This window comes from Vulpes vulpes, chromosome 4 (assembly GCF_048418805.1).
Source record: "Vulpes vulpes isolate BD-2025 chromosome 4, VulVul3, whole genome shotgun sequence".
Taxonomy (NCBI): domain Eukaryota; kingdom Metazoa; phylum Chordata; class Mammalia; order Carnivora; family Canidae; genus Vulpes; species Vulpes vulpes.
Genome location: NC_132783.1, coordinates 131,102,708 through 131,128,700, shown reverse-complemented (window position 1 = coordinate 131,128,700; position 25,993 = coordinate 131,102,708). Strand labels below are relative to the sequence as shown.

Genomic DNA, 25,993 nt, shown 5'->3' with positions numbered 1-25,993 from the left:
GGCAGAGACACAGGCAGAGGGAGAAGCAGGCTCCATGCACCGGGAGCCTGACGTGGGATTCGATCCTGGGTCTCCAGGATCGAGCCCTGGGCCAAAGGCAGGCGCCAAACCACTGCGCCACCCAGGGATCCCCTCCACCTCCTTTTTAAAAAAGACTTTATTCATTCATGAGAGACACAGAGAGAGAAGTAGAGACACAGAGGGAGACGACACTTCCCTGTGGGGAATGTGATGTGAGACTCAATCCCAGTATCCAAGATCACATCATGAGCCAGAGGCAGACACCCAACCACTGAGCCTCCCAGGAGTCCCTAAATTTTCTCACCTTCTAACTGCTCCTTTGACCTCATACTGCCATCCCCATACCCCATATCCCAGGTACCTGCTTAAATCTCTACTAGCTCTCCCATCTCAAGATCCCAGAAGCTGATTCCCAATGGGAAATGCCTACACTTATTGCTCAGAGTTTCTTCCAAAATTAACTTGCTGATAACAAATGCTGGTGTCCCCTAAGTGTTAAACCCCTCTGGAGGGCCAGATCTTGACCTGATGCTCTGAACCTCTAAAGGTCAGTCTATAGATCTGAACAGGCATGAAAATAGGATTGGGCAGTGGGCACCAGGAAGTTCTAGTCTTATAAATGTTTGAAATTATTCATTAGAAAGATTTTTAAACTCTATCAACATTATTCCATTATTTTTCTTCAAGTTCTCTCCATGTTTGTGCTGTATAGTCTTTGAGGCCATGTGATTACATGCAGACACATTCACAATTATCACCTGTTCAGATATTGTCTTCCCAGTGAAAATTTAATGTGCACTAGGAAGTCACCTTTTAATGTGAATGCAATCACATTACTTTGTCTACAAACCTGAGTCCAATCCCTCCAATTGTCCGAATAATATCCTCTGTTGGGATATGAATTTGCTGGTATAGGAGCCAAACCAGAATCACACAGCGCCTTTAGTTATCGCATCTATTTATCCCCTTTCGTAAGGATTGGTTTCTCAGCCCTTCTTTGTCTTTCATGTCACTGACATTTTAAAGATTACAAGTTGCTTATTTTGTATGACAGATGCCCAGTTGGGTTTCCCTGATGTTGCTCATTATACTTCAGGTTACTAGGAAGTTTGGCAAGAAAACTACAAAGATAGTGTTGATTCCATCTCAGCAAATCACAATGGGAAGCACATGATGTCAGAATGTTCTGTTCTAGATTTGATAACTCTGTTGTTTAAGGTGGTGTTCATAAAGATTCTCAATAATAAAGCTCCTTTTTTTTTTTTTATCCTATAATTAGGAAATAAGACAGGGGGAGACATTTCGAAACTGAAATTCTGTTCCTCATCAAATTTCCCTCATTTTTATCATCGTTCATATTTCTTACCTGATTCAAATATTACTGTCATAGTGGCAAATTAATGATTTTTTAAGTCAATCCTGGACCTGAGGCCCCACAGCCTCACTCACACGGAGGTCCAAGTTCTGTATCTGAGGTCTCCATGACTACATTTTTAAGAGTGAGAATCTTGAGAAGGGAATCATGGGAAGTGAAAACCACAGCATGAGCTGTGGCCCAAAGGCAGACTCCAGGCCTGAGCATCAAAGGAGGAGCACTTCAGAGGAGGGACTCAGGACAGAGACCACAGGTGGAATCCTTGGGGGCCACACATGCCAAGCTGCAGGACAGAGACTAAGGCTTCCTGAGCTTGGAGGTGAGGTGAAAAGGAGATGTAAGAGCAAAGGCCAAATGGAAGAGCTGGCTGATATCTCATGTCATATCATGAAAAGTGAAAAAAAAAAAAAAGCAGAAAGGAGAGAGACTGAAAAGTTTCTGAGACAGTGAGTATATGAACCAGACTATGGCCATCTTGAGAAATTCCATCACTATAACTACTCTGTGGCTTAAAACCTTCTTAAGTACAGCCCCTTTCCTCCATTTTTTTTCTTTTAACTCACCCTTAAGTACACCCTCCAGGCAAAGCTTCCTTGATCAGTTCAGGATATGACTCCTCCTAGACAGCCCCCCAGTATATACTCCCCAGCCTTTAAAGCAGGTCTAACTGGAGATGGTATTGTGGAGACCTACTAATCTTGTGGCAGCCCAAGACAGTCTTATGTTTATGTAATAAATATTCATAATAAATCATTTCTCATTAAGCTGGACCTGTTTGCCTTTTTCTTCAGTCTCATGGCTTCTTTGGCCTTTGAAGGTAGTTGTACATATATTTCCCTTTCAGGGAACAACAGAATGAACTAAGCAGGGGTTATGTCTAGGAATAGGGAGTGGGGAGGAAGGTGGGGCTATCTTGCTGAAGGTTTGGGTCTGCAAGAGGAGTCCATTGATAAGGGGTAAGAACCCTGAGATCGAATTCATAGACACAGAAAATAGCACAGGGATTTGCCAAGAGTCAGAAGTGGGGGTGTGGGGTGGTAATCAGTGCAGTTTTAGTTTGGAAAGATGAAAAGTTCCAGAGATGGATATTAGTAATGTTTACACCACAATATGAATGTACTTAGTGCTGCTAAACTCTATACTTAGTGGCTACAATAGTCAATTTCATGTAATGTATATTTTTTTAAAAAAGACCCCCAAGAGTGCTTAACAAAAATTTCTAAACAGAGACAGAAAATAGTGAAGAGCAATTTGAGTGCCACCCTCAAGTACCAATACGGAGAAGAAAACGGGTGTCCTGAGCTGGGGAAAGCCATATACAACCAGTGGCTCCCCAAACACCTGTCAAGGCTGAACCTCCATCAGGCCTTCTTCTGCTTCCTGGCCCCACACACCCACCTGGCCACCATGCCCAGCAGCTTCCCACAGAGCCACAGGGTGCCCAGGGTGACCACCAGCAGGAACAAGATGACGTCCAGCAGGTATTGCTCATGCCATGGCTGCTGCAAGGCATAGGGCTTGAGGTGTGCTGCACCCCCTGTCTGGAGGATGTGGTCGATCCAGCCCACCAGCCTCTGGGCAGGGGTCAGGGGGTGAGAGCGCCTGATGATGCTGGCAGCCACGGCTGCTGACTTGTACCTGTTGGCAGAGACAGGGGTGGGGCATTACTCATGTGACCTCAGAAGTCTTAGAGACCTGCATCTCACACACACTTTCATCCAAATGCACAAAAGACTCAGTTTGAAGGAAAAGTTCTTGGCCTGGCCTTGCCACAGTCTAGGTGGGTCCCACTGAAAAGTTCTAACTGGTCCCTCCATGCAAAGATCCAAGCCTAGTGCTAAAGTGCTAAACTATAAAAAGGTGACCAAAATGTAAGGACATGTCTCTACCCAAGGATATTTATGGTACAATGAAAGAAAAAGTATATAGGAATATATGCTATGCAATATACACGGATTTAGGGTAAATGTCCTGGAGACCCTAATAGGACATCCAGTCCATCATGGTTATCACATCATTGTGCTGGATGGGAATTTACTTAAGAGAACATGAGCTTTTTTACTGACTCACTTAACAGAAATTCATCCGTTTACTTTGTGGCAGGCCCTGTCCTAGGCCCTGGGAACACAGGGGAAATAAGAGACACACCTGGCCATCCAGGGAGCTTACACTCTACTTCTAGTATAAGGGACACACAATAAATTAAAACAAAGAAATGGGGTGGTTACTGATCATGAGAAGTGTTAAGACAGAAAAATTATGATTTAAGGAGCTGGAGAATAAGGTATTTAGGACTGTCACACAAAGACCTCCTGCCTCTCTGAGGAGAGGACATTGGAGATGACACTGTCATGAAGGAGCCATCCCTGTGAAGGGAAGGGAAGGATATCCCAGGGAGTAGCACTGACAAAAGGCTTAAGGCAGGAAGCAGTGTGGCATTTTAGGGGACAGAGAGGCAACTCCTGACTCAACTGGAATTCTACTATAAGCACTCCAAAATATAAGACCTCTCAGAGACCCTGTATAAGTATATTGAGGTCTTCACCCGTAAGACAGCAATTGTTTTCAACATCTAACCTAAATTGCCTAGTCTTGTTCTCAGAGGAAACACGTCAGTTGTAAGCATCATGCACATATTATTCTGTGTCTTGGAAGTTTCAGCTTTTATTGCAAAAAAGTGGCACACAGTGCCCCTTGTGTTTTATGTCTTCATTCAGCCTACGTTACCACAAGCCCAAAGAGCTCCTTACCTCTTGTCTTCTATAACTTGCTTCATCTTCAGAGCCAATGTCTCTGCCTTGATCTGCTGTAGCTGGATAGAGACACCAAACTTTTTGGCCTCTACTTGGACAAGGTTTTCAGGCTGGTCTCCAAATAGGGGAATCCCCACCATGGGCACACCATGTTGGATGGCCTCCATTATGCTATTCATCCCACCATGGGTGACAAAAAGACGGATGTGTGGGTGAGCTGTTTCAATTAAGAAACAGAGCAGAATATTTCAGATTGAAAATTTTCAGAATGAAAAGTTTCAGAAAACCAGGGAAAGGGGGAAGGGCAGAAGAAAATACCAAGGGAATTTCAAAGTCTGTTGGAGCCATTATAAAAAATGTTTTGCTTGGGAAATATCCAAGATGCATGTTACTAACATACAGGATTCCAAGTGCTGCCTTCTTGTGGAAATTCCTTGCTGTAGCCAGAACCTAGCTAAGACTCAGAACCCAGGGAATTCTCTAGACAATAATGCCAAGCAAGGAGTATATATGTCTCTCCATCCATCAATCTTTCTGTCATCCTAGTCACTCCCTTTGTTTCATCCAGCTGTTTTCTCATTGTGTCTCTCTCTGTCTCTTTCTCTTTGTTTTGAGCACTCTTTTCTCACCTGCCAACTTATTTCCCTCTTCTTTGAACTCCTGACACATTCATTGGCCCATAACTCATGTGGCAATCCTTAAACTTATACTGTATGCGTTGTCTCCTCAAATACATGATTAGCCCCTTGAAAGGAGAGACTAGACTCTACACTCGAGTATTTCCACTTCCAGCATTTCCATCCCACCCTATTTAGAGCTAAGATATTTGTTGAAAATGAAAAGTTTGTCTCAGCCTGTATCACTCAACTCCGAGGTGCACCAGAATCTTGTCTCTCTTTGAAAGGAGCACCATGTGCCCCACTCCAGACTTAAAAGAGTTAAATTTGTAGAAGTGGAGACAGGAATCTGTTCCTTCAATTCCTCAGGTTATTTTAAGTCATTATCTTGATTATAAGTCTTTGATTCAATCAGAGGCTATGGCAGCAAGGGATCTGTAACAAGCAGCACTGAGCACAAAGAAAACCTATTGGGGGTGGGGGAGGTGAGGGAACTCTCTGGGACCAGGGACAAAAATGGACCAAATAACTATGAGGTTGTTCATCTTGGCACTCAGTTATTTTTGCACATCCTAAAGACACTATTGGCACCAATGTTGTGAAGGTATGAGTTACTCACACCTTAATAGCTAAGAAAGATGTGTTTGTGGGAGCAGTGGGTATATGTGTGTGTGTATATATACACACATACATACATACATATACACACACGTATAAGTGCATGTGAGAGTGAACAGTTACTCATGAAGCCACTAAATACAGTGGCAACATCCTTCTGATATGTATTCTCTAGAATCCATAGTTTGTTTTGGATTGTGTTTGGATGACCCTCTTCAAGATCAAATACAGTAAGTCAAGGTGATTTTGATGTCTGCTGATATCTGGCTTGGGATAAAAAACACAAAAGGGAGATGGCTGTTTGGGCACCTGATCTCATTAGACATAGGATCTGTAAGATCTGCCCTAAGAACTCCAGCTGGCTGTTCTGTTCCTGCCTTCCCAACACTTACCCTGCTATCAGAGCTCCTTCTAGTGCAAATGGGATTGCCCTACTAGAGGTCAGAGCCTGAGGAGTCCTAAAAATATGTAAAGAGAAGGGTCAGACCTGAGCAGTCCTTACCCAGGAGGTCATTCTGAGGAAGCCAGTTCACAATTTTCACATTTGCTGCCAATTTGATCTCTTTGGGCCAATAAGAAGGATTACACTTCCATATAACCCCTTGTGAGAGATTAGCAAAGGCACCATTCATCTCTCTGAGAAGTTCCTGAGTTTGAACGGTGCTCACCATGGAGCCCAGAGCCACAAGAACAAAACCAGAGTCTCCAAATTTGGCGATGAAATTCTCAAATTCCTGGAGAGAGGTAAGAAAGGAAAAAGAGGTGAACAAAGTTGTTCAGCCATGAAATGAAACCAGCTATTTACTGAACATACCCTCCCATCATTCCTAGGGCTCAGCCCATGGGACAGCTCAGTACTTTCTGCATGGTGCTTATGCCCATTGTGTTGGTGGGAATATCTTTCTTCTTTAAAATCCTGATGCTAGTGTCAGGGCCATCCTAGACCATCTGCTCATCATAAGTCAATGGAGACATGGTTGCTTGGGAATTTCCCAAGGCCACCAGAAAATGGTAGTGTAAGGAAGAATACTGGTCGGGTGTTAGAGTCTGACAGAGGGAGGAGCTATGTTTGAGGCAACATTGGAGAAGCCAGGAGCAGTCTTCTAGCATAAGAAGTGGAACAGTGGAGAAAGGCTCCTGACCACTCACATTCAATGCATCGCGTAGAGTGCTTTGCTCTATGTTGTGATATTCTTATTAACTGATTTTTGTAATTCATCTTCTATGTTAGTGGCTCACCCACATGACTACAAATTATATCCACATAAGAAGGCTTTTAAAAAGTGGTAGTGCCCAGTGGTAACTGTAAATCTGAGCAGCTTATTCTTTAAAATCCTCAGACAATACACTTAAGTACTTAAGGTTGCGATTTAATGTTTTAATCTTGGCTTTAACACAGTTTTGGTCAATTCTTGCTTCAAGTATTTCTTCGGACCCTGACTCTGGACTTGTGGAGCCCCCCTTCATCAGCTTCTAGCCCCTCTTCCCTGGATTGATTACATCCAGCATAATACTGCCTGATTTACCATCTCAAAGGACCGCTTTGACAACAGCTTTGTTGTTCTTTTTAATTACAAAAGCCACATGAGACCACTATATAAAAACTGGAAAATACAGAGAAAAATTTTTAAAAGGCTCTCTTATCTAACAGCCATTACAACCCTTACTCCCATTATGCTCCCGCTTAATAATCCCCTTCCCCTGCCCTACAACCAAGGCCTAACCCACCTTCCTATCAAATAAAGTCTCCTGCAACCCGGTCTGGCTATATTTATGCAATTGAATCTTCTGGTTCAGTCCAGCTAGAGTCACCAAGAGAACACACAGTAGTGCCTGTCTTATTTTAACTTTGACACTTAGAGCTACTTATTCTCTTCAATCGGAAGTCCTTCCACCCCTAACTCCATACATAAAAATCCTGCCATCAACTCAAAGCCCATCTAGCCCATGGATCATTCCCCAACTCTCTCTACTCACTCAGGTCAAGGTCAGTAGATAAAGGGTAGACACTTGGGTGCCTGGAAGACCCAGACCAAATCAAGGCTCTTTTCAGCTCTAAAATGAATGGGAGCGGGAAAATCACTTATGCCACCTGAGTCCCTGTCTCCTCATTTACAAAAATGGAGGTGGCATCATACTTCCCTCTAGGTGGCAAGATATTATATAAGATAAATTCCATAAAATGCCAAACCAGTGCTGATAAGCAACAGGAAGCCAACTCATTTTACTCCCCGCCAGTTAAAAACTTCTACTGCAGTAGTTCTGAGTTTATGCATTCAAACCAATGCAGCAGCTTTCACAATGTACAATTCCCAGGACTGACCCCAGATCAATCAAATCAGAAGGCCTAGGTGGAATTAGGAATTAGGCCTCTATAAACTGGGGATGCAGGTGAGGATGCCCACATTTCTTGCTGTGGGCACACAATCCCACTGGTTACATAACTGTTGTGAGTTTCACTGTGAGTAACTCATCTCTTTACCAATTCTCACATGTAATGAATGCTTGCTACACAGTTACTATATATATGTTCATACAAAATGCACATGAAAATATCAACTTATTAAAAGGCTTATCCCAGGGCACCTGGCTGGCTCAGTGGAAAGAGCATGCAACTCTCAACTCTGGGGTCATGAGTTCAAGATCCATGCTGGTTTTAGAGATTACTAAAAATAAAATACAATGAAATGTTTATCCTACCAGGGCTAGGAGTAGAGAAGACCCTACATGTACTATGTAAGGAATTCCTCAGGATTGTGCAATTCCTAACACTATAATTGCATCACCCTGAAAGTGAGCCTTCCTTAAAAGCATGTCTTACATGCACTTGCCTCACCCTATTCTGTCCCAGTTCCCACTGGCAGGGCAGCCACCAACGGGAGAGCTCTGCATGAAGTCCATATTAAGCACTAACCACTTACTTGTGGCACTGGTTTAACAGGTCTGGCCATTAAGCCTCCAACATACACAGTGTTGGGAAGCAGGGGACGAGCAAAATCAAATGCAAAGTCAGAGTTAACAAACCATAGTTCTGCTTTCTTTAGAAGATTAGACAAAACTGGCCTAGAGCCTTCTGGGAAATGTTCCTTGATGGCGTTGTCATAAGAAGACTGGATTTGCCATTGTTTTCTGGAAAAATTGAAGAACATCAGAAAATTCTTCACTCGGCCCCAGAAGTCCATGTGGTCAGTTAGAAGGGACTGGAATACTGGGACATAAGACACGGGGCATGGTAGTCCAAAATCTATAGTACCAAACGAGGAAGAGAGAATGGACACAAATGGTTTTCCAAGCTTCTCAGCAACCAGGAAAGAACAGTAGTCAAAATTCTCAATTATCACTAGATCAAAGTTCTCATTCTTTAAGATGTCCATGATATCCTTTCTCCTTAAAAAATGATTGCACTGAAGCCCCAGTAGTTTCATAAAGTCTAAAAATTTTCCAAATGTGTGTCTGTAGGAAAGAAAAGAAAGAGTGACTATTCACTGGAAGTGTTAATTTCACATGTGTAAAGGAATCTTGAGCTACAAAGAAAATATCCCAGGTGAGCAAGACCACACCTAGCAGCAACACACCTGTCCCACCACTGTTTACAAGTACCCTCATCTCAGTCACTTTGTGCACATGTTCTGTTCTGGAGAGTGTTCTTTTCCCCTCCTCTTCCTTCTTTCATCCAAATCCCAAGTACTCTCTATGCCAGTTTTTTCAAAAAAGTGTATCTTTGAGTTCTTAATTCTTGAAATCCACAGGCACAACTGAATTATGTTAACTGGAAACAAATCGCCACTGTTGGACCTTCTGCTCTGGAAACCTTCTCTGACCATAGCAAATCTCAAAGATCCTCTTTCTACTTGATAAATTCTCTAACATTCTCATTAACTTTCTTTTACATACTGGCTTTTTATGAGTGATTTTCTTGTTTACTCAGCCAAACTGTGGAAGTCACTTGATGACACAGTCCCACAAATTTTGATCATACAAGCTATTTTTAAAAATCACTGTGGATTCTGAATGTAATAGATCATCTCATGCAAGGGACTAATTTATCATATTAGAACTCAAAACTCAGCTAAAATGGGAATTCCACCTTTCTATGCCCACAAGTCAAGCAATGAAAGAAAATAAAAGAATATAGAGAAAGAAAAAAAAAGAGAAAGGAAAAGCAAAGCAAGGTCCGGTTAATAATAATAATATTATTAGCTTTTGTACTTCCACGTAGATTGAAGTATCCAAAGAAGATAATGATAAAGAGCACTAACATGTGATTAAGACTTTGCCCAGGGGAATATTCCTAGGACCTACCTCCTTATAATGCTTTCCCATCACTGCCTATATAGAATATGATTCTGTCTGCTTCCTGTTTATACACTTATGGAGAAATAGATAAAAATGTCCATCTACACTTCAAGGTAACAGAGGTAACAGGTGCAATAGCTCAAGACATCAGGGGCCCACTGGCTACATGGAGGACCATGAGAATCAATGCCCTGGTACCCTGTAATTATACACTAGTGTACCACTGCACCCCAGAGTGAGAAGGACCAGAAGTGAAGAACTTATTAGCAATATACAGATCTCTGCCTGATATTTAGGATCAACTTCAAGTCATACAATGAAAGTGATTGGCAAAAAACATCCTTGGCTGTATATTTTTGAAGATTTCATGTAACAAAGGAGTGTGACTGTCAGATGTTTTAGATAATTTCAGTAGTACCATAAGAATTCCTAAAATATATTTCATTCATCATCATATCTAAAATTAAGCTAACAAAGAGAAAAAATGTTTAAGAATGCGTAGTTACCTATGCCTGTCTCCAAAAATATTAAGAGAGAAGACATAGAGCAAATAGTTGAAATATATAATAATGAACAGTACAAAATAATCCAGACTCAGGATCAAATGAATAGGTTAGATCAGACCTAGGCAAGAAGGACTGTGGTCTCCCAGTTTGAGTGAGGAAAAAAGGTTCTACAGAAAAAAGGGAAATATAAGCAAGACTTTGACTAGTAAGTAAAATTTTCAAGGTAAAAATAAAGCAAGATCACTGTAATTATTTAAGATGGATTTTCTTGTCTTCCCACATTCATGTCTAAGAGTAAGGAGTTATGTGTTCCTCTTCATTCAAACAAGGCAAAAGGAGTCGTGTCTTATTCTGCATGAGATTGATTGCTTTTTACAAGGACTTTACATGGCCAGGGTGCCTGGGTGGCTCATTTGGTTAAGCATCTGACTCTTGATTTTGGCTCAGGTCATGATCTCTGGATTGTGAGATCAAGCCCCTCATCAGGCTCGGTCCTCAGTGGGGAGTCTGCTTGAGATTCTCTTTCTCTGCCTCTTACTCTACCCCTCCCTCTGCTCCTGCTCTCTCTTTCTCTGTCTTACTCTCTCTCTGGGCTGCCCTGGCACCCCAATAAATGCATCTTTTTAAAAAAGGACTTTACATGGCTAGATGTTCAATTGTTACAAAATCAATGTTCTTAAGTCTTCCCCCATTAATATAATATGTGTGAAGAAAAGAAAAAAAAGATATTTCCTTATTTCATTTCCCTACCAAGAGTGAGAGGGTGAGGTGCCTATGTTTCTGTGTTGGGGAGGTTATAAACAAATATTATAAGAGAAGTGTTGAAAGTACATCCCAGAAGAAACAACCTCTACTTTCTACAGAAATCCATTCATGGAAAATAAATAAATAAATAAATAAATAAATAAATAAATAAATAAATAAATAAAATTCATTCATGGAAGAGGAATAGTGCAAAGCAAAGAAGAATCTCCAGTGATTAAACTGGATGATTTGGTGTGAATACTTGATTCCCCAATCATCCATTCATCATCTATCCCTTCATCTATCCACCCATCCATCATCCCTTTCTTATGTCTTCAGCCCAAGCATTCATGCATCCATCCATTCATTTACATCACTAAAATAGTGACTCTTTGGTTCAAATAATAAAAAATAACAATTACCTGCCATTCAAAGCTTCTTCTATAAAATAATCTATATACTCCTTCAATCTTTTGTTGTAATCTTCAGGTGGAAACCAAGGAATAACTTGGTATGATGTTTCCTTCTCTGTAAAATCTGAAAAACACCCATGGATTAAAAATGATAAATATGTCACAAAACATGGATTAGTATTAGTGTAATAATATCAATATTTGTTTGCTCAAATAATTTTACTTTCTTTAAATGTTTGCCTTTTGGACTACTTTTGTATTGTTTGGCTGCATTTTCATTCATTCAGCCTTATAAAATGATAACATGTATTGAGAACCTTACACTAATTCAGGAGTGCTTCTCAATTTAAAGTTATGGAAGCTTCCATTTTTTTAAAAGACTTATTTATTTATTTATTTATTTATTTATTTATTTATTTATTTATTTGAGAGAGGAAGCACACAAGAGCAAGGGAAGAGGCAGAGAGAGAGAGAAGCAGAGAAGAGAGGGGGGGGGAGGGAGAAAACCTCAAGCAGACTCTCTGCTCAGCACCAAGCCCAATGAAGGGCTTGATCTCACAACCCTAAGATCATGACCTAAGCCAAAATAAAGAGTCAAATGCTTAACTAACTGAGCCATCTAGATGCCCCTGGAAGATTCCATTTAAAGCTTCCATAAGGTTTAACTATCTGTCTCATTTTACAGGTAAGGAAACAAAGGTAATTAAAGATGCAAAGTTAATTATCTTTAAGATAATTTGTCAAGGAAGTTATAGAATTTGATTTCAGAGCCTCTGTTCTTTCTGTTTTAGAAAAACTCATTTTCATTATTTAGAGTGATAAATCCAAATAGGTTTTTTTGATTCAATAAAAAAATACCAAAAAACATAAAATAGTAGACTTCTGTACCTCTACTTACCAGCATGGCTTCTCCCACATATTCATGTATAATAAAAAGTCTGAGTCCATTTTTGATGTTTGACTACTGACAGTTTTCAAGCCCTATCTCTCATGCCCTCTTCAGTGCTTCATCTGATCAAACTATTAAGAAAGTCAGCATGTTCCCTTGGCCCTTATGGGAGTTTCAAACTATGCAAGTTAAGTCAATGAGGGGGAACCTTCATCACATCCCAACTCTCTACACACAATAAAAACTCAAACCAGTTATCCCTTTCTTCTCTGGAAAGCCATTTTTTAGATTTGCTTAGGAACCTGTCCTAATCTTCTAAAAAAAAAAAAAAGCATTATTTGAGTAATAAAAATTCTATACTCTCTTGTACATATAAGTTTTCATCAGTTATAACATCCAATCAAATTGTGTGTAAACTGGGGATACGTTAATGCACAGCCCTACATGTTAAAACCACCAAGCCCAATCTTAGTGAAATTACTGCAATCCAAGTATGTACTGTCAAATACTTTGCAGTTACAGATTTCCGATCACAGGCCAGTATGTTCTATTCAGTACCTATGTCAATATGCTCCCAGCTTCAGTTTGCCTTCACCTCGGAAAGGACACAGAACACCTTTAATTTGTTGTCCTCGGAGTATTTCAGTAGTCCTACTATTGGCCATAATCTTTATTGGCAAGATCTTAATCAAATCCAACTTTCACCAGGAGCCACTAGTACATTATATTGAGAATACCCTGCTCTAAGGATAATCATTTGACATACTCACTCAGTACAGAGAAACATTCTCAAAGGAACTCCCACAAAGGGATGTGCCATTGCCACACCCAAAGCTCAAGGCCTAGGACCTCAGTTAAATTCCTGGGAATTATCTGATCAGGTAAGGCCTCTCTATCCATGACACTATCAAGAAACAACTATTGGGGCACCTGGGTAGCTCATTAAGCATCTGACTTTAGCTCAGGTGATGATCTTAAGGTCCTAGGGATTGAGCCTCAAGTTGGGCTTCCTGTTGAGCAGGAGTCTGCTTTTTCATCTCCCTCGCCCTCTGCCCCTCCCACTGTTCATGGATTCTCTCTATCTCTCAAATAAATAAATAAAAAAGAAACAACTATTGACACACAACACCAAAAATCTCAACAAATCCAACAACTTTAAAGCCTTTTTTCAATCTGGAGACAATATATTTCTGATTTATACATACATCCATTTATGCTTAATTTTGAAAATTGGCCCACTTTGAATAATGTCAAATAACAAAAAGATCTAGAATTGGTCCAAATTGCAATACAGTAGGCACTGTCATTAGTACCCCTTACATTTGCATTCATTATCAAGCCTTCAGCAACCTCTTCCCATGCTTCCTGGAGTTGTCTAGACTACCTGTGATAGCAGTATTAGTCTCCAATTGCTGCTATAGTTAATTACTATATAAACTTAGTTGCTTAAAACAAAACAAATTTATTATCTTATAATTCTGGAGATCAGACTTCCAAAATGGGTCTCACTAGGACAAGAGAAAGGTGTGGGTAGGCCAGCGTTCCTTTTGGAGGCTCTAAAGGATAATCCATTTTCTTGTTTTTTCCATCTTTTAATGGTTGCCTTCATTCCTTGGCTCATGGCCTCCTTTCAACTGGAAATGACATCACCCATCATCTGACTTTTCCTTCCATCATCACATTTCCTTCTTTTACTCTCTTGTCCTCTTCTCTCTTTTTAATTTAAAATCAATTAATTACATATAGTGTATTATTAGTTTCACTAATAATGAGTTTAGCAATTCATCAGTTCCATATAGCATCCAGTGCTCATTACATCAAGTGCCCTCCTTAATACCCATCACTCAGTTATCCCATCCCCCCAATCTTCTCTTTTTTTAAAAGGACTCCTGTAATTATATAGAGCCCAAATGGATAATCCAAGATAATCGCCTCATCTCAAAATCTTTATATTAATCACATCTGCAAAGTCCCTTTGCCATGTAAGGTAGCATATTCATTGGTTCTAAAGATTAGAGGATCTCTTTGGGTGAGGGCATTACCTTCTACCATCATATTCTGCTCGCTGGACCTCAAATACTCATATCCATATCCCATACAAAATACAATCATCCCATCCCAACATTCCCACAAGTCTCAAACCATAATATCATCAACTCATAATTCAAAATCTCATCTAAATATCATTAGCTTGAATGTCCCAAATTATATTATCCAGATAATTCAATCAGGTATGGGTGGGACAGTCTGGATATGATCCATCTGTGGACCTATGAAATTAGGAAACAGTTTATCTGCTTACAAGAAATATTAAGATGCCAGTTATAGATAATTATCATTCAAAATGGAACAAAATGGAAGGAAAGTATGAATTTCTGGTCCTAAGACATGTTGACTTCCAACTGGGCAGACAATGTTAGGTTTTAAAAACTGGAAATAACCTGCTGTGATTTGAAGCTCAGCCCTGAAGCTTGGAAGTTCTACCCTCTGTACTCACTGGTTCACACTCAGACACTTCATTTGTTCTTCATAAAAGGTAGCGTGAGCTCTCAGCTGAATAGTTTATGTTTCTTACCTTGGGGGAGTTCAATGGCCCTCTTTCATGTCATTTTTTCTCTGTCTTTCTCAGTCTAAATTGGTAGTGTTTATCCTGGTATAAAATTCTCAAGGACCTTATGGATCTTCTGGGTATGTCATGGGAATTCACTCTGCTATACAAGAGCTACTACACAGATCTTTAAAAATAATTTCATCTCTACTTTCGGCTTCAGACAACAGAGCTGAAGGGACTCATGATTCACACACTTAACATTTAAAGAGCTCTGTGAGACTGAATATTCTGACCATACAGAGGCAACCGCAAGAGGCTATCCAGCCACAACTCTGGTTTTCTCTTTCCTAACAGTGAATCTCCTAATTTTAGAATCTTTTGCAATCTGGATAGGCTGAGAATTTCCTAAATCAAGAAGTCCTCATTTCTTTATGATTAATGGTTTTTCCTTCAATTTATCTCTTTCCTCTCACATTTTACTATAAGAAGCAAGAAGTCCTCAATATCTATATTTTTACTAGAGGTGTGTGTTTATGATGGTTTACATACTGTCTCAGACAATATAGATTTTCTCTACCATGCTCCTCACTTCCTTCTTGGTCCTCAGTAGCAGAATTCTTATATTTTCCATTAGGATACAAATGACATGTAACATCATATTAGCTTCAGGTTTAAAACATAATGATTTCATATTTGTATATATTGCAACAGAATTCTTAAAATCCACATTTCTACCAATAGTCTCTTCAAGACAATCTAGATTTATTCTATCAGACTTCTCAATATTTTTCCAGCCTCTATTGATAGCCCAATTATAATGCCTGACATTGGTTGGAGCCACAGTATATGTGAATATTGAAGATCTTTGCTTCTTCAATCTGATACCATTTCTTTATTAAAGTAGTAAAATAAATAAATAAATAAATAAATAAATAAATAAAAAATAAAGTAGTAATGAATGAACAATATGGGAAAATGTGTCCAAACAAGGAGTGAACACATTGTAAGGTTCAAATGCTACAACACACTGAAATGGGCATCAGGTCAAAAATAATTACTCAATCATGTGTTTTTTCCCTGTTTGCAGACATCTAGTCAAGCTCTATTCCTAAGGTAAAGAATTAATATGCTGTTTCAAAGCCTCAAAAATGGCCATGATTGGGGAATACTAGAAGAAACTCTAGACTCTTAAACCTGGAAGCTAAGGATGAAACTGAAGGGACCAAAAAAAGACATACAAATGGCCAACAGACACATGAAAAAACACTCAACATCACTCAGCACCAGGGAAATACAAATCAAAACCACAATGAGATACACCTCACGTCAGTCAGGATAGGTAAAAATAACAACTCAGGAAACAACGGATGTTGGCAAAGATGTGGAGAAAGGGAAAACCTCTTATGCTGTTGGTGGGAATGCAAACTGGTGCAGCCACTCCGAAAAACAATATGGAGGTTCTTCAAAAAGTTAAAAATAGAGCTACCCTATGATCCAGCAATTACACTACTAGATATTTATCCAAAGGATACAAACATAGTGATTCAAAGGGGCACATGCACCCAAATGTTTATAGCAGCAGTCTCCATAAAAGCCTAACTATGGAAAGAGCCCATATGTCCATCGACAGAGGAATGGATAAAGAAGATGTTTTATATATATACACACAATGTAATATCACTCATCCATCAAAAGGAATGAAATCTTGCCATTTGCAATAATGTGGATGGAACTAGAGGGTATTATGCTAAGTAAAATAAGTCAGAGAAAGACAAACCCCATATGAATTCACTCATATGTGGAATTTAAGAAACAAAACAGATGAACATAGGGGAAAGGAAGGAAATATAAAATAAGATGAAAATTGAGAGAGGCAAACCATAAGAGATGCTGAAGTCCAGAAAACAAAATGAGGGTTGCTGGAGGAGAGGTGGATGTGGAGAAGAGATAACTGGTTGACGGGCATTAAGGAGGGCACTTCTTGTAATGAGCCTGGGTATTATATGCAACTGATGAATCACTAAGTTCTACTTCTGAAACTAATAAAAAAAATTGAAGGGATTCATGATTTCAAATTGTTTATAGATTTTTATGTACATATATTTATTAAAGGGTTAGAAGGTCTGTCGCTTTTATCGGTTTCTGAAAATTCATGGGAACTACCAAAATTATTTTTTAATCAAATTAAAATTTTAATTTAATTTAAAATTTTAATTAAATTTAATTGCAATTTTCAAAATTAAGAATAACTACTTTGAAAATTAATATACTACAGCTATTTAATCATGTCTGTGGTAAACACAGATATAAAAAAGATATACATATAAATAATGTTCAGTGAAGGATGCAGAACCTAATCTAGAAGGTGATTAAAATGGTTTTAAGTGGGAACTCAAATAGATATTTGTACACCAATTTTCATAGCAGCATTATTCACAATATCCCAAAAGGTGGAAACAACCCAAATGTCCATCAACAGATGACCGGGTTAACAAAATGTAGTATGTCCTTATAATAGAACATTATTCAGTCTAAAAAAGGAAGGATATTGTGATCCATACTATAGCATGGATGAGCCTTGAAGATGTTATGCAAAGTGAAATGAGCCAGACACAGAAAAACAAATATTGTATGTTTCTACTTAAATGAGGTAACTAGAATAGTCAAATTATTAGAGAAATAAAGTAGAATAATGGTTACCAAGGGCTGCTGGCAAGGGGTAATAGGCAGTTACCATACAATCAGTACAGAGTTCCCGTTTGTGAAGATAGAAATGTTCTAGAGATGAATGGCAGTGATGGTTGCACAACAACGTGAATGTACTTACCATCACTAAACTTACAAAGCAAATGTTTAAGTGGCAAATTTTATGCTGTGTATATATCACCACTATAAGAATCTTAAAAGAAATTTTCACAGAAAAGAACTTGTCTTAATAAAATCTGAATTAACAAAGACTGATCACCTTTAAAGTTTTATAATTTCTCAGAATTTAAAATAATAATAATAATAATAATTTCTCAGAATTTTATTCTTCAAAGCTGCTGCTCAAAATTGCATCTTTTTTTTTTAATCAAAGCCTGAGAAGACATCAGACTGAGCAATCCAAAACTTAAAGTCCTAAATCCACCCAACATTATTATTAGCCTGCCATATCACCTTGAGCAAACCATTTCAGTTCTCTGGGCTGCTGTTTTCTTGTCTGTCAACAGACCAGATTTATTGCTCATATTAGCTAAAATTCATTGGATTCAGTGATTTAGTTAAGAACGTCCAACATGATTACACACAAACTGTTGGGCAGTCGTTGATTTTTCAAGAGAACAAAATCATCTCAATGATAGATCTTAGCTGGATAAATAAGGGACTTCCTAAGAAAGCTTTCTTAGATTTCAGATATCATAAAGGGAGAATGTAATCTATGAAATAAAAAAGAAGAGTAATTTGTGATAAAGGAAAAGAAAATCATATATTTGCCTGAACACTTCTGTTCATGTGTTTGCATGCCGTTATGAAGTACCACTTACCAAAATAATCTGTACTATATGGAGGGTTGCTTGGGATGAAGTGGAAGTCAAGGTAAGGGAGGAAAATATGGGACTACAGAGTGTGGAGTGCTGGGATACAGAGCCAAGAAGTTTTCCAACCCCTTGGAAAGTTTTCCAACACACACACACACACACACACACACACACACACACACACACACACATTTTTCGTTCTTTCAGTCCAATTAGATTTTAAAAATACTTTTCTAAGCAAAAGTCATCGTTGTTTTATTCTATACTATGCACAGAGTAGAAGAAATCAAGAATTGGTGGGGAAAGATACCTGTTATCAATGAATTTCCTTTCTGGTGAAGCATGATGACATTATGATGATGATCTTGAAGAATCTGAGACACCTGGTCCAACAGTAGATGATGGCTTCCACCTAGGAACAATGTACAACTTCATATTTGTAATGTTGAGAATAACGTGCCTGAAGCTGATAGGTTGATAGATCCAGGAGATGAGAGTTAGCAAACAGAAATTTCATGGTGAGTGGAGGAAGATGAGCTTCATCAGTAAGTCTGTCCATCTCCCACCCAACTGGCCCAAATCCTTGACCGTGGCAAACCTCCATCATCCTCTTTGTAACTGAGGTCACAAAAATGACCAAACGTCAGTGTGATGAGCTGCTCTGTTTACACCTTAAAGAATTCCTGATCCTAAGTACATGCAAATTTTAGCCAGGCCTTATGGAGACAATGTGTCCTAAAGAAATAACTGTACTGGTAGAAAGTTTGGCACCGTGCTGTGTATGAATGTGAATGGTTCCTAAAGGGCAATTAATCAGAGTTCATTCTGGAATCTTCTCCTTTGGAAATGTATGCTGTGTAAGAGTCAGAAACATGGGAACTTGAGTATCAGTCCAAGAAAGAGCCATTGGAGCAGAGGGAAGCTGAGCCACCGCTTAGAGCCAAAATCCTTGTGAGTCAAATATACTTGGCAAGAGGTTTCTCAGTTGGGGCCTGCATTTTGCTCAACATCAAATTAAGGCATTGAGGGTAACTGAGGTAGAACTACGGGATCCTGTGTGCAGGGGAGACTGGGACATCACCCTCCTAGAAAACTTCTGGGACCCCAAGGAAAGAGAAGCTTGATGGGCAGGGAGGTCCAGGTTCTATCATTGCAAGAAGTGCCTAAAATCACGAGCCATCACGGGTCATTTCTGTTGAGTCTGAGTCTCCGCAGCAGAGAGAGCCCGGTCAGGAGGGAAGGGAGAGACCCTGCTCGACCGGGAAGCGGGGTGGTTGGGAAGGTGCGGCCGTGACGCCGGGTCACGGGGGGGTCGCGGGACTACAGGCGCGCGTGTATCCGTGGAGCTTAGTCCGGTCTCGAATATTTATGCTTGTGTTGCACGAGGCAACACGGATTCCGCAAAACACAAGCCCCTGCGGCCTCGGCGGGCCTGCTCGGGCTCACGTTGAACCCGACGAAGGCCCCGAGAGAGGGGAGGAGCCCGCCCGCGGAAGCCGCCATGCTTGTGGGGCGCGGTGCCCCGGTGCATTCTGGGACAGAGGCGGGGCCTCCGGCGCCTCCAAAGGGCACCTGCTCCCGCTGCTGCGAGGCCCGGGTCACCGTCACCGGCTTTCAACAGGTGAGGGAGCTCTTTCACGTCACTGCCACTAACAATCAAAACAGAAAAAACAAGAGTTCAAAAGGAGTTACAGGGTCTCTTAAAGAGTTTTTTTTTGTTTTGTTTTATTCTTTTTTGTTTTGGTTTTTGTGTGTTTTTTTTAAGATTTTATTTTTATTTATTCATGACAGAGAGAGAGAGAGAGAGAGAGAGACAGGCAGAGGGAGAAGCAGGCTCCATGCAGGGAGCCTGACGTGGGACTCGATCTCGGGTCTCCAGGATCACACCACGGGCTGAAGACAGGCGCTAAACCGCTGGGTCACCGGGGCTGCCCCCCTTTTTTTTTTTTTTTTAAGATTTTATTTTTATTTATCCAATTTGGTTTTTTTGTTGTTGTTTGTTTGTTTGTTTTTTAATCCCCACTGAAAAGTGCGTGGGAAAGGAAGCTGTGGAGGCGCTGGTCTTGGGGAAGAAACCCCAACTAAATCCCTGGTATGTGCCATTAGGGAGGCCTCGTGTGCTCTGAGTTTCCTACTGGGGGGGTGGGGGACTCTCTGGGGGCTTAGATGAGATTATTCATGATTCCCTCGAGCTCTAAAATCTAATTCCCAGTGACTTGCACGCAGTAAGTGACCTAAAAGAGCCCCCACTGCGGGTGGAGATGCGATCTTGGGAAAGCCTCATCTTATGATGACCCTGGATCCTGATCCTCTTCCCTTTATCCCTTTTCTTTTTCGTCGTCTATTCCCTTCCATGCAAAAGTAACGGAGGTAAAACCGAGGCCACAAAACGCAGAATTAGTAGCCACCCCCCGCCCCCGAATCCTGCAAACACTTGCAGCCTCGCGCGTGAGACCCGAATGTCCAGGGCCCAGTCCCAGCCCTGGCCCCCACTCCAGGTTTCCTCTGGATGAAAGCACTCCACCCTCCTAGGTGTCCCCTGCTCCACCCTGGCTCCCAGGCGGTGCCCCCGGAGCCCCCGGCCCTGACCTGCGAGGGCCTGCAAACGCTCCCACCGTGCCCATTGGCAGTCGCTGCGCACCACGCAGCCGGAGCCCCGGGGGAGGCGGCCGGGGGTCTCCGGCCCTGGGCGGGATCGCAACCTTCTGGACCCATCCCGGGCCTCGGAGAGCCAACCAGTGGGGAGAGGGAGGAGGAGGAGGAGGTGCTGTATTCCCTCGGGGAGCGTCTTCGGGCGCGTAGCCTGGGACTCCAGCCCAGTCGGGACAACCGCAGGGAGAGGCTGGGACCGGAGCTGCGTGCGAGCCAACCCCGAGTGCCGGGGGCACGCCCGTCGGTCCTCCCGCCGAGCACTCACCCACCAAAGACACGGTCAGGATCCTGGCGGCCTCGGAAAGCAGCACCCCCGGCAGAAGGAGGCCGCCGAGCAGCAGCGCGCGCCGGGCCATGGTCGTGGGGGCGAGCCGGGAAGCGCAGCCCCGCGCCCCGCGCACCCCGTGCGCCCTGGGGACACGCTCGGCTCGCAGCCCAGGAAAGTGCTGGCGGGCAGATGGGGAAGAAGTGACAGACGGGCCCCGCCTGTGCTCTCTCCGCTTCGTGGCTTCTTGCCCTTCTGCTCCTCCTCCCAGGATGCTCGCCCCACTGGCTAATCTGGCCTCACCCTCCCTAACCTCGGGCAGTGGGAAGGAGGGGTCAGTGAGCTCTCCTTAACCCCTCTCTGTCCCTGTCCGTGTCATCACCACGCTCTCCGCAGAGAGGGTACTCTGAACCAGGGATGTGCGGACCTTAGAAGTCGATTCCAAGATAATTCCACCTCCAGATGACTCACACCCATCCCCATTTGGGGGACCCGTGCACGAATTTTCCCACCTCCTAACTGCTCTGTTAACCTCATACCGTCATCTGCATGCTCCATTTCCCTAGGTATTTGCTTAGAATCCCTGTTAGGCTTCTAATCTCAACAGATGCGACTCCCTGGGAGTAGTCTGTGTCTACTCTCTAGAGGCAAATCCCCAAGAGAAGTTGGCCTACCGATCCTGGGTTAGGTTCTGAAGACCTCTTAGGGAGGTCATTTATTCATGACAAGGTGCTAGAGCCCTAACTTTAGACCTCCAAGGTTTTACCTGGAGGTTTGAACCTCCAAAGCTGACACTGTAATTCCAAATGAGCATCATGAAATAGGACTGAGGATCCTGTCTCGACAGGCACAAATTGAGGATGTCTTGTAATTCTGCCTCTTTGTCACATTAGCCCTGGCAAGGACCAGGCACGCAAACCCCAGAAGGCATATCTGGGTTTTCTATCCTCAGAGGAAGACTGGCTCTTGTAAAGGTTTTCAGTGCAGCTTTCCTTACAGCCTTAGTGGCCAGGAACAGAATTCCAGGCAATGAGGACAGAGTCTCTTTTCCAGGGAAAAGGGAAGGATAATTCTTGGAAACTTTTCCTTTCCTGATCAAAGAGCTACATGTAGCTTTCTCAGCTTTGACAAGAGCTTACAGGAGAGGCAATAGAAAATAAAAAAAAAAAAAATTGTAGGTACCTGTTTTAGGTGTTATTCCAAGTGGTAGAGGTGAGAATGAGGGAAACAGGCTGAGAAGATCCTGGACACAGAGGCTGGAATGGTTGAAGCTCAGTGCCTCAAAGAAGGGCATGACAAGGAAGGTGGCTCCAAGGTCACTGGTCAAAATTACCCTGGGACAAAATCACAGAATAGCCCTTGGTGACTGGCAAATAAAGAGGCCATAAGAGCTGAATAAAGAATTCTGATTTTAGGAAGAAGCCAATGAGCAGGAATTTGCAACAAAATTAACAAAAGGATACGATGAGGAGAACAGGAATTGCCAAAACTGGTGGGAATTTAATAAGAAATGATAGCCCCACCACCACCACCACCATACGCTGTCCCTCAAGGCTACACTTGGTATCAGGCCTTCTTCAGCTTTCTGGCCCCACACAGCCACTTGACCACCATACTCAGTAGCCACACATTGCCCAGATGCCCACCAGCAGGAATAAGAAGATATTAAGAAGGCGTTGTTCATGCCACAGCTGTTGGAAAGTGTGGGGCTTGAGATATTTTGCAGCCCCTGTCTGGAGGGTGTGGTAGATCCAGCCCACCAGCCCCTATGTGGGACAGGGGGTTGTTAAGGGGTAGGAGTGTCTGATGATGCTGGCAGCCACTGCTGCTGATTTGTACCTGTTAGCAGAGACAGAGGGGTGGTGACAACACTAGATGACAGGTTCTCAGTAGCTTAGTCTGCACAGAGAAGGCTAGTTTTCATGTAATTATAATCTGGCCCTGAAATTTATCAGCTGGGTGCCTATAAACAGTTTAATTTTATAAAGATTCCTATATGCACAGAATCCAAATTAATGCTGAAAGGTAAAGCTGTGCCTAAGTCAGTCCCTGTCTTCATGGAGTTCATGATCTACTAGACCAAAAAATACCTTTATGGTTGCTTGGTGTGCTCATTGCTAACAAAGCCCCACTGTTTAAAATCCTTTCAGTGGACAGAGCTAGGAAATATATGTTTATAGATGTAGATATCAAAAACCCATATTCTCTATTTATAGATGCTGTAGCTATGTCTATGACCTAGTTACAAAAAATCAATTTATAATTTATACTGATATCTCAATTCAATACATCACAGGGATTGTTCTGATCGTCCCCATCTCCACATTGGTAATTCTCTTTTCCAAAAGTAAAAGACAACATCAATACTTTTACTCATTTTTCCAGTCCTATCATGAATAGAAAGTGAGGTCAAATAGTCAGGATATTAGTCAACAGTAGGATAGGATCAACAGTAGGATATTAGTAGTTAAGGTTTGGGGGAATCAAAATATATGCAGATTTTTTACTAGGTAAGAGAATAGCATCCCTGACCCCCATGCTGTTCAAGGGTCAATCCTGCTAACAAACCAAATTCAGCAGCACATAAAATAGATTACACACCAGTAACAAGTGAAAGTATCCTGAAATGCAAACAGGGTTCAATATATGAGAATTGATCAATGTAACGCACCACATTAACAGAATAAAGGAAAAAAAACCGCATGACCACCTTAATTGATGCAGAAAAAGCATTCAACAAAATTCAACATCCTTTCATGATAAAAAAAAATTCAACATAATAAAAGCCATAAATTAAAAACCCACAGCAAACATACTTAATGATGAATGACTGAAAACTTTCTCTAAGATCAGGAACAAAGCAAGGATGCATGATTTAGCACTTCTATTCAACAATGTACCAGAAGTTCTAGCCTGAGCAATTAAGCAAGAAAAAAAACTTTGGGAAGGCAGAAGTAAAATTATCTCTACTCACAAATGACATGATCCTACATGTAGAAAATTAAAGATTATGTACACACACACACACACACACACACCTGTCAGAACTAATAAATACATTCAGCAATATAGCAAGAATACAAAGTAAGCACACAAAAATCAATTGCATTTCTATATTAACAATAAACAATCTGAAAACAAATCTGCAAAACAATTCTATTTATAATAACATCAAGAAAATAAAATACTTAGGAATTAACTTAGCCAAAGAAATTAAAGAACATATGAATGGAAACACATCCTCTATTGGTGTGGAGCCATTGCCCTCATCCTGCAGCCCCCTCCTTCAGCTTCTGTGAATCCTGGGCCAGGTGCACACGCAGCCCTGTGAAAAGGGGCCAGCTTCTCTTATCGGTCCCCCAGGACATTGAGGTTGGAGGTATGAGAGACATACATGGGTTCTAATCAATCTCACAAGTCCCAGGTCATCCTTGCTGGTTCCAGTTTATTCCAATTCATTCTCAGTGTCCTCTCTTTGTTTTTCCTCACAGCCAATCTAGCTTACTTAAATCTCTAGAAGCTTACGTGGGCTGTTCCACCTGTGCCACAAATATGTAAGGCCTAGCACCTATGAAAAATATTTTTTTTCTGTATAATTCATAGTGTTCTTTCTTCTCCGATCAAAGCCTGACCTAATATTCCTTTTCCCATTCTGTTTTACTAGCCAAACTTCAATTTTATTTGGAATAGAAATGTACCCAATTTACAAACAAAAGGAAAAACCTCTACATTTTCCAGCCTCTTTTGTAACTAGGGGTCATGATGTGGCATAGTTCTGATTAATGTAAGGTAAATGGGAGGTACTGAATAGTTACAGCCTTCAAGGATGACATGCACTATTAGATTTTCTAATTCCTGCTGTAACTAATTACCACAAACTTGGTGGCTTAAAGCAACATGACTTTATTGTCTTACAGTTTTGTAGGTTAGAAATATGATGTTAGTTTTATGGGCTAAAATCAAAGTGTTGGCATGCTTGTGTTCATTTTGGGGACCCTAGGGATGGATTAATTTCCTTGCCTTTTCAGTTTCTAGAGATTCACAATCCTTGATTCAGATCTCCTTTTCTGTCTTCAAACCCAGCTACATTGCATCTTTCTGACCATTCTTCTGTAGCTACATCTTTCTCTGCCTTTCCTCTCCTTCAACTGTAAAGGGCCTTTGTGACTGCATTGGGCCCACCTGATAACCAAGATAATCTCCCTATTTTAAGGTCAACTGATTGGCAATCTGAATTCTAACTACAGTCTTAATCCCTTTTGCCATGTAACCTAACATATTTATAGGTTCCAGATGTTAAGATGTGGACATTTGGGGGGAGCCATTATTCCACCTGTTTCACACAGAATTCTTTTTTTCCTCCTTCTTCCTTCCATAGAGCACATATCTTCTGGCTCCAGCTACAGTGAGCACATAGCACCCAAGATGAAACGTTGTGATAGAAGCAACAGGCAAGAGTGGCTAGCCAGAAGGTAAGAGGGGGCTAGGAAACTGTTGACATTAGGGAACTTCCATTCTAGACTCACATTTCCAACCTCCAGCCATCTTTCATATGAGAGGGAAATAGACCCTTTATATATTTAAGTCATTATTTTTTTGAACTTTTATGACTAGTAATCAATTTAATTTCTAGTGATCCATGATATATAGGAAGGTCCATTGCTATGAAAGGAAAAGGGGATGGAATTCCTTTCCTGAATAACAATAGTCTTAGAAATCACCACATATCCAGCTGCCTGAATCACAAAAACATATTAAGGCTAAGTACAACT

At 41.2% G+C, this 25,993-nt stretch overlaps 1 protein-coding gene across 2 annotated transcripts in view; it reads right to left on the bottom strand.

Annotated features, from left to right (window-relative positions):
* LOC112933538 (UDP-glucuronosyltransferase 3A1-like) overlaps positions 1-21,502 on the bottom strand; it is a 55,820-nt gene extending 34,318 nt beyond the window's left edge. The window contains exons 1-7 of one of the 2 annotated variants that reach the window (XM_072757097.1): positions 21,222-21,502; positions 18,615-18,716; positions 11,353-11,467; positions 8,306-8,837; positions 5,887-6,118; positions 4,147-4,366; positions 2,795-3,034 (exon numbers count right to left, since the gene is read on the bottom strand). In XM_072757097.1, the coding sequence (XP_072613198.1) occupies positions 2,795-3,034; positions 4,147-4,366; positions 5,887-6,118; positions 8,306-8,837; positions 11,353-11,467; positions 18,615-18,716; positions 21,222-21,312 (1,532 nt within the window). In that variant the 5' untranslated portion in view covers positions 21,313-21,502. Of the gene's footprint in view, positions 1-139; positions 3,035-4,146; positions 4,367-5,886; positions 6,119-8,305; positions 8,838-11,352; positions 11,468-18,614; positions 18,717-21,221 lie in introns of those variants that run through there. The other variant, XM_072757098.1, reaches the window with a different exon arrangement.
* Between the last annotated feature and the right edge of the window lie 4,491 nt (positions 21,503-25,993).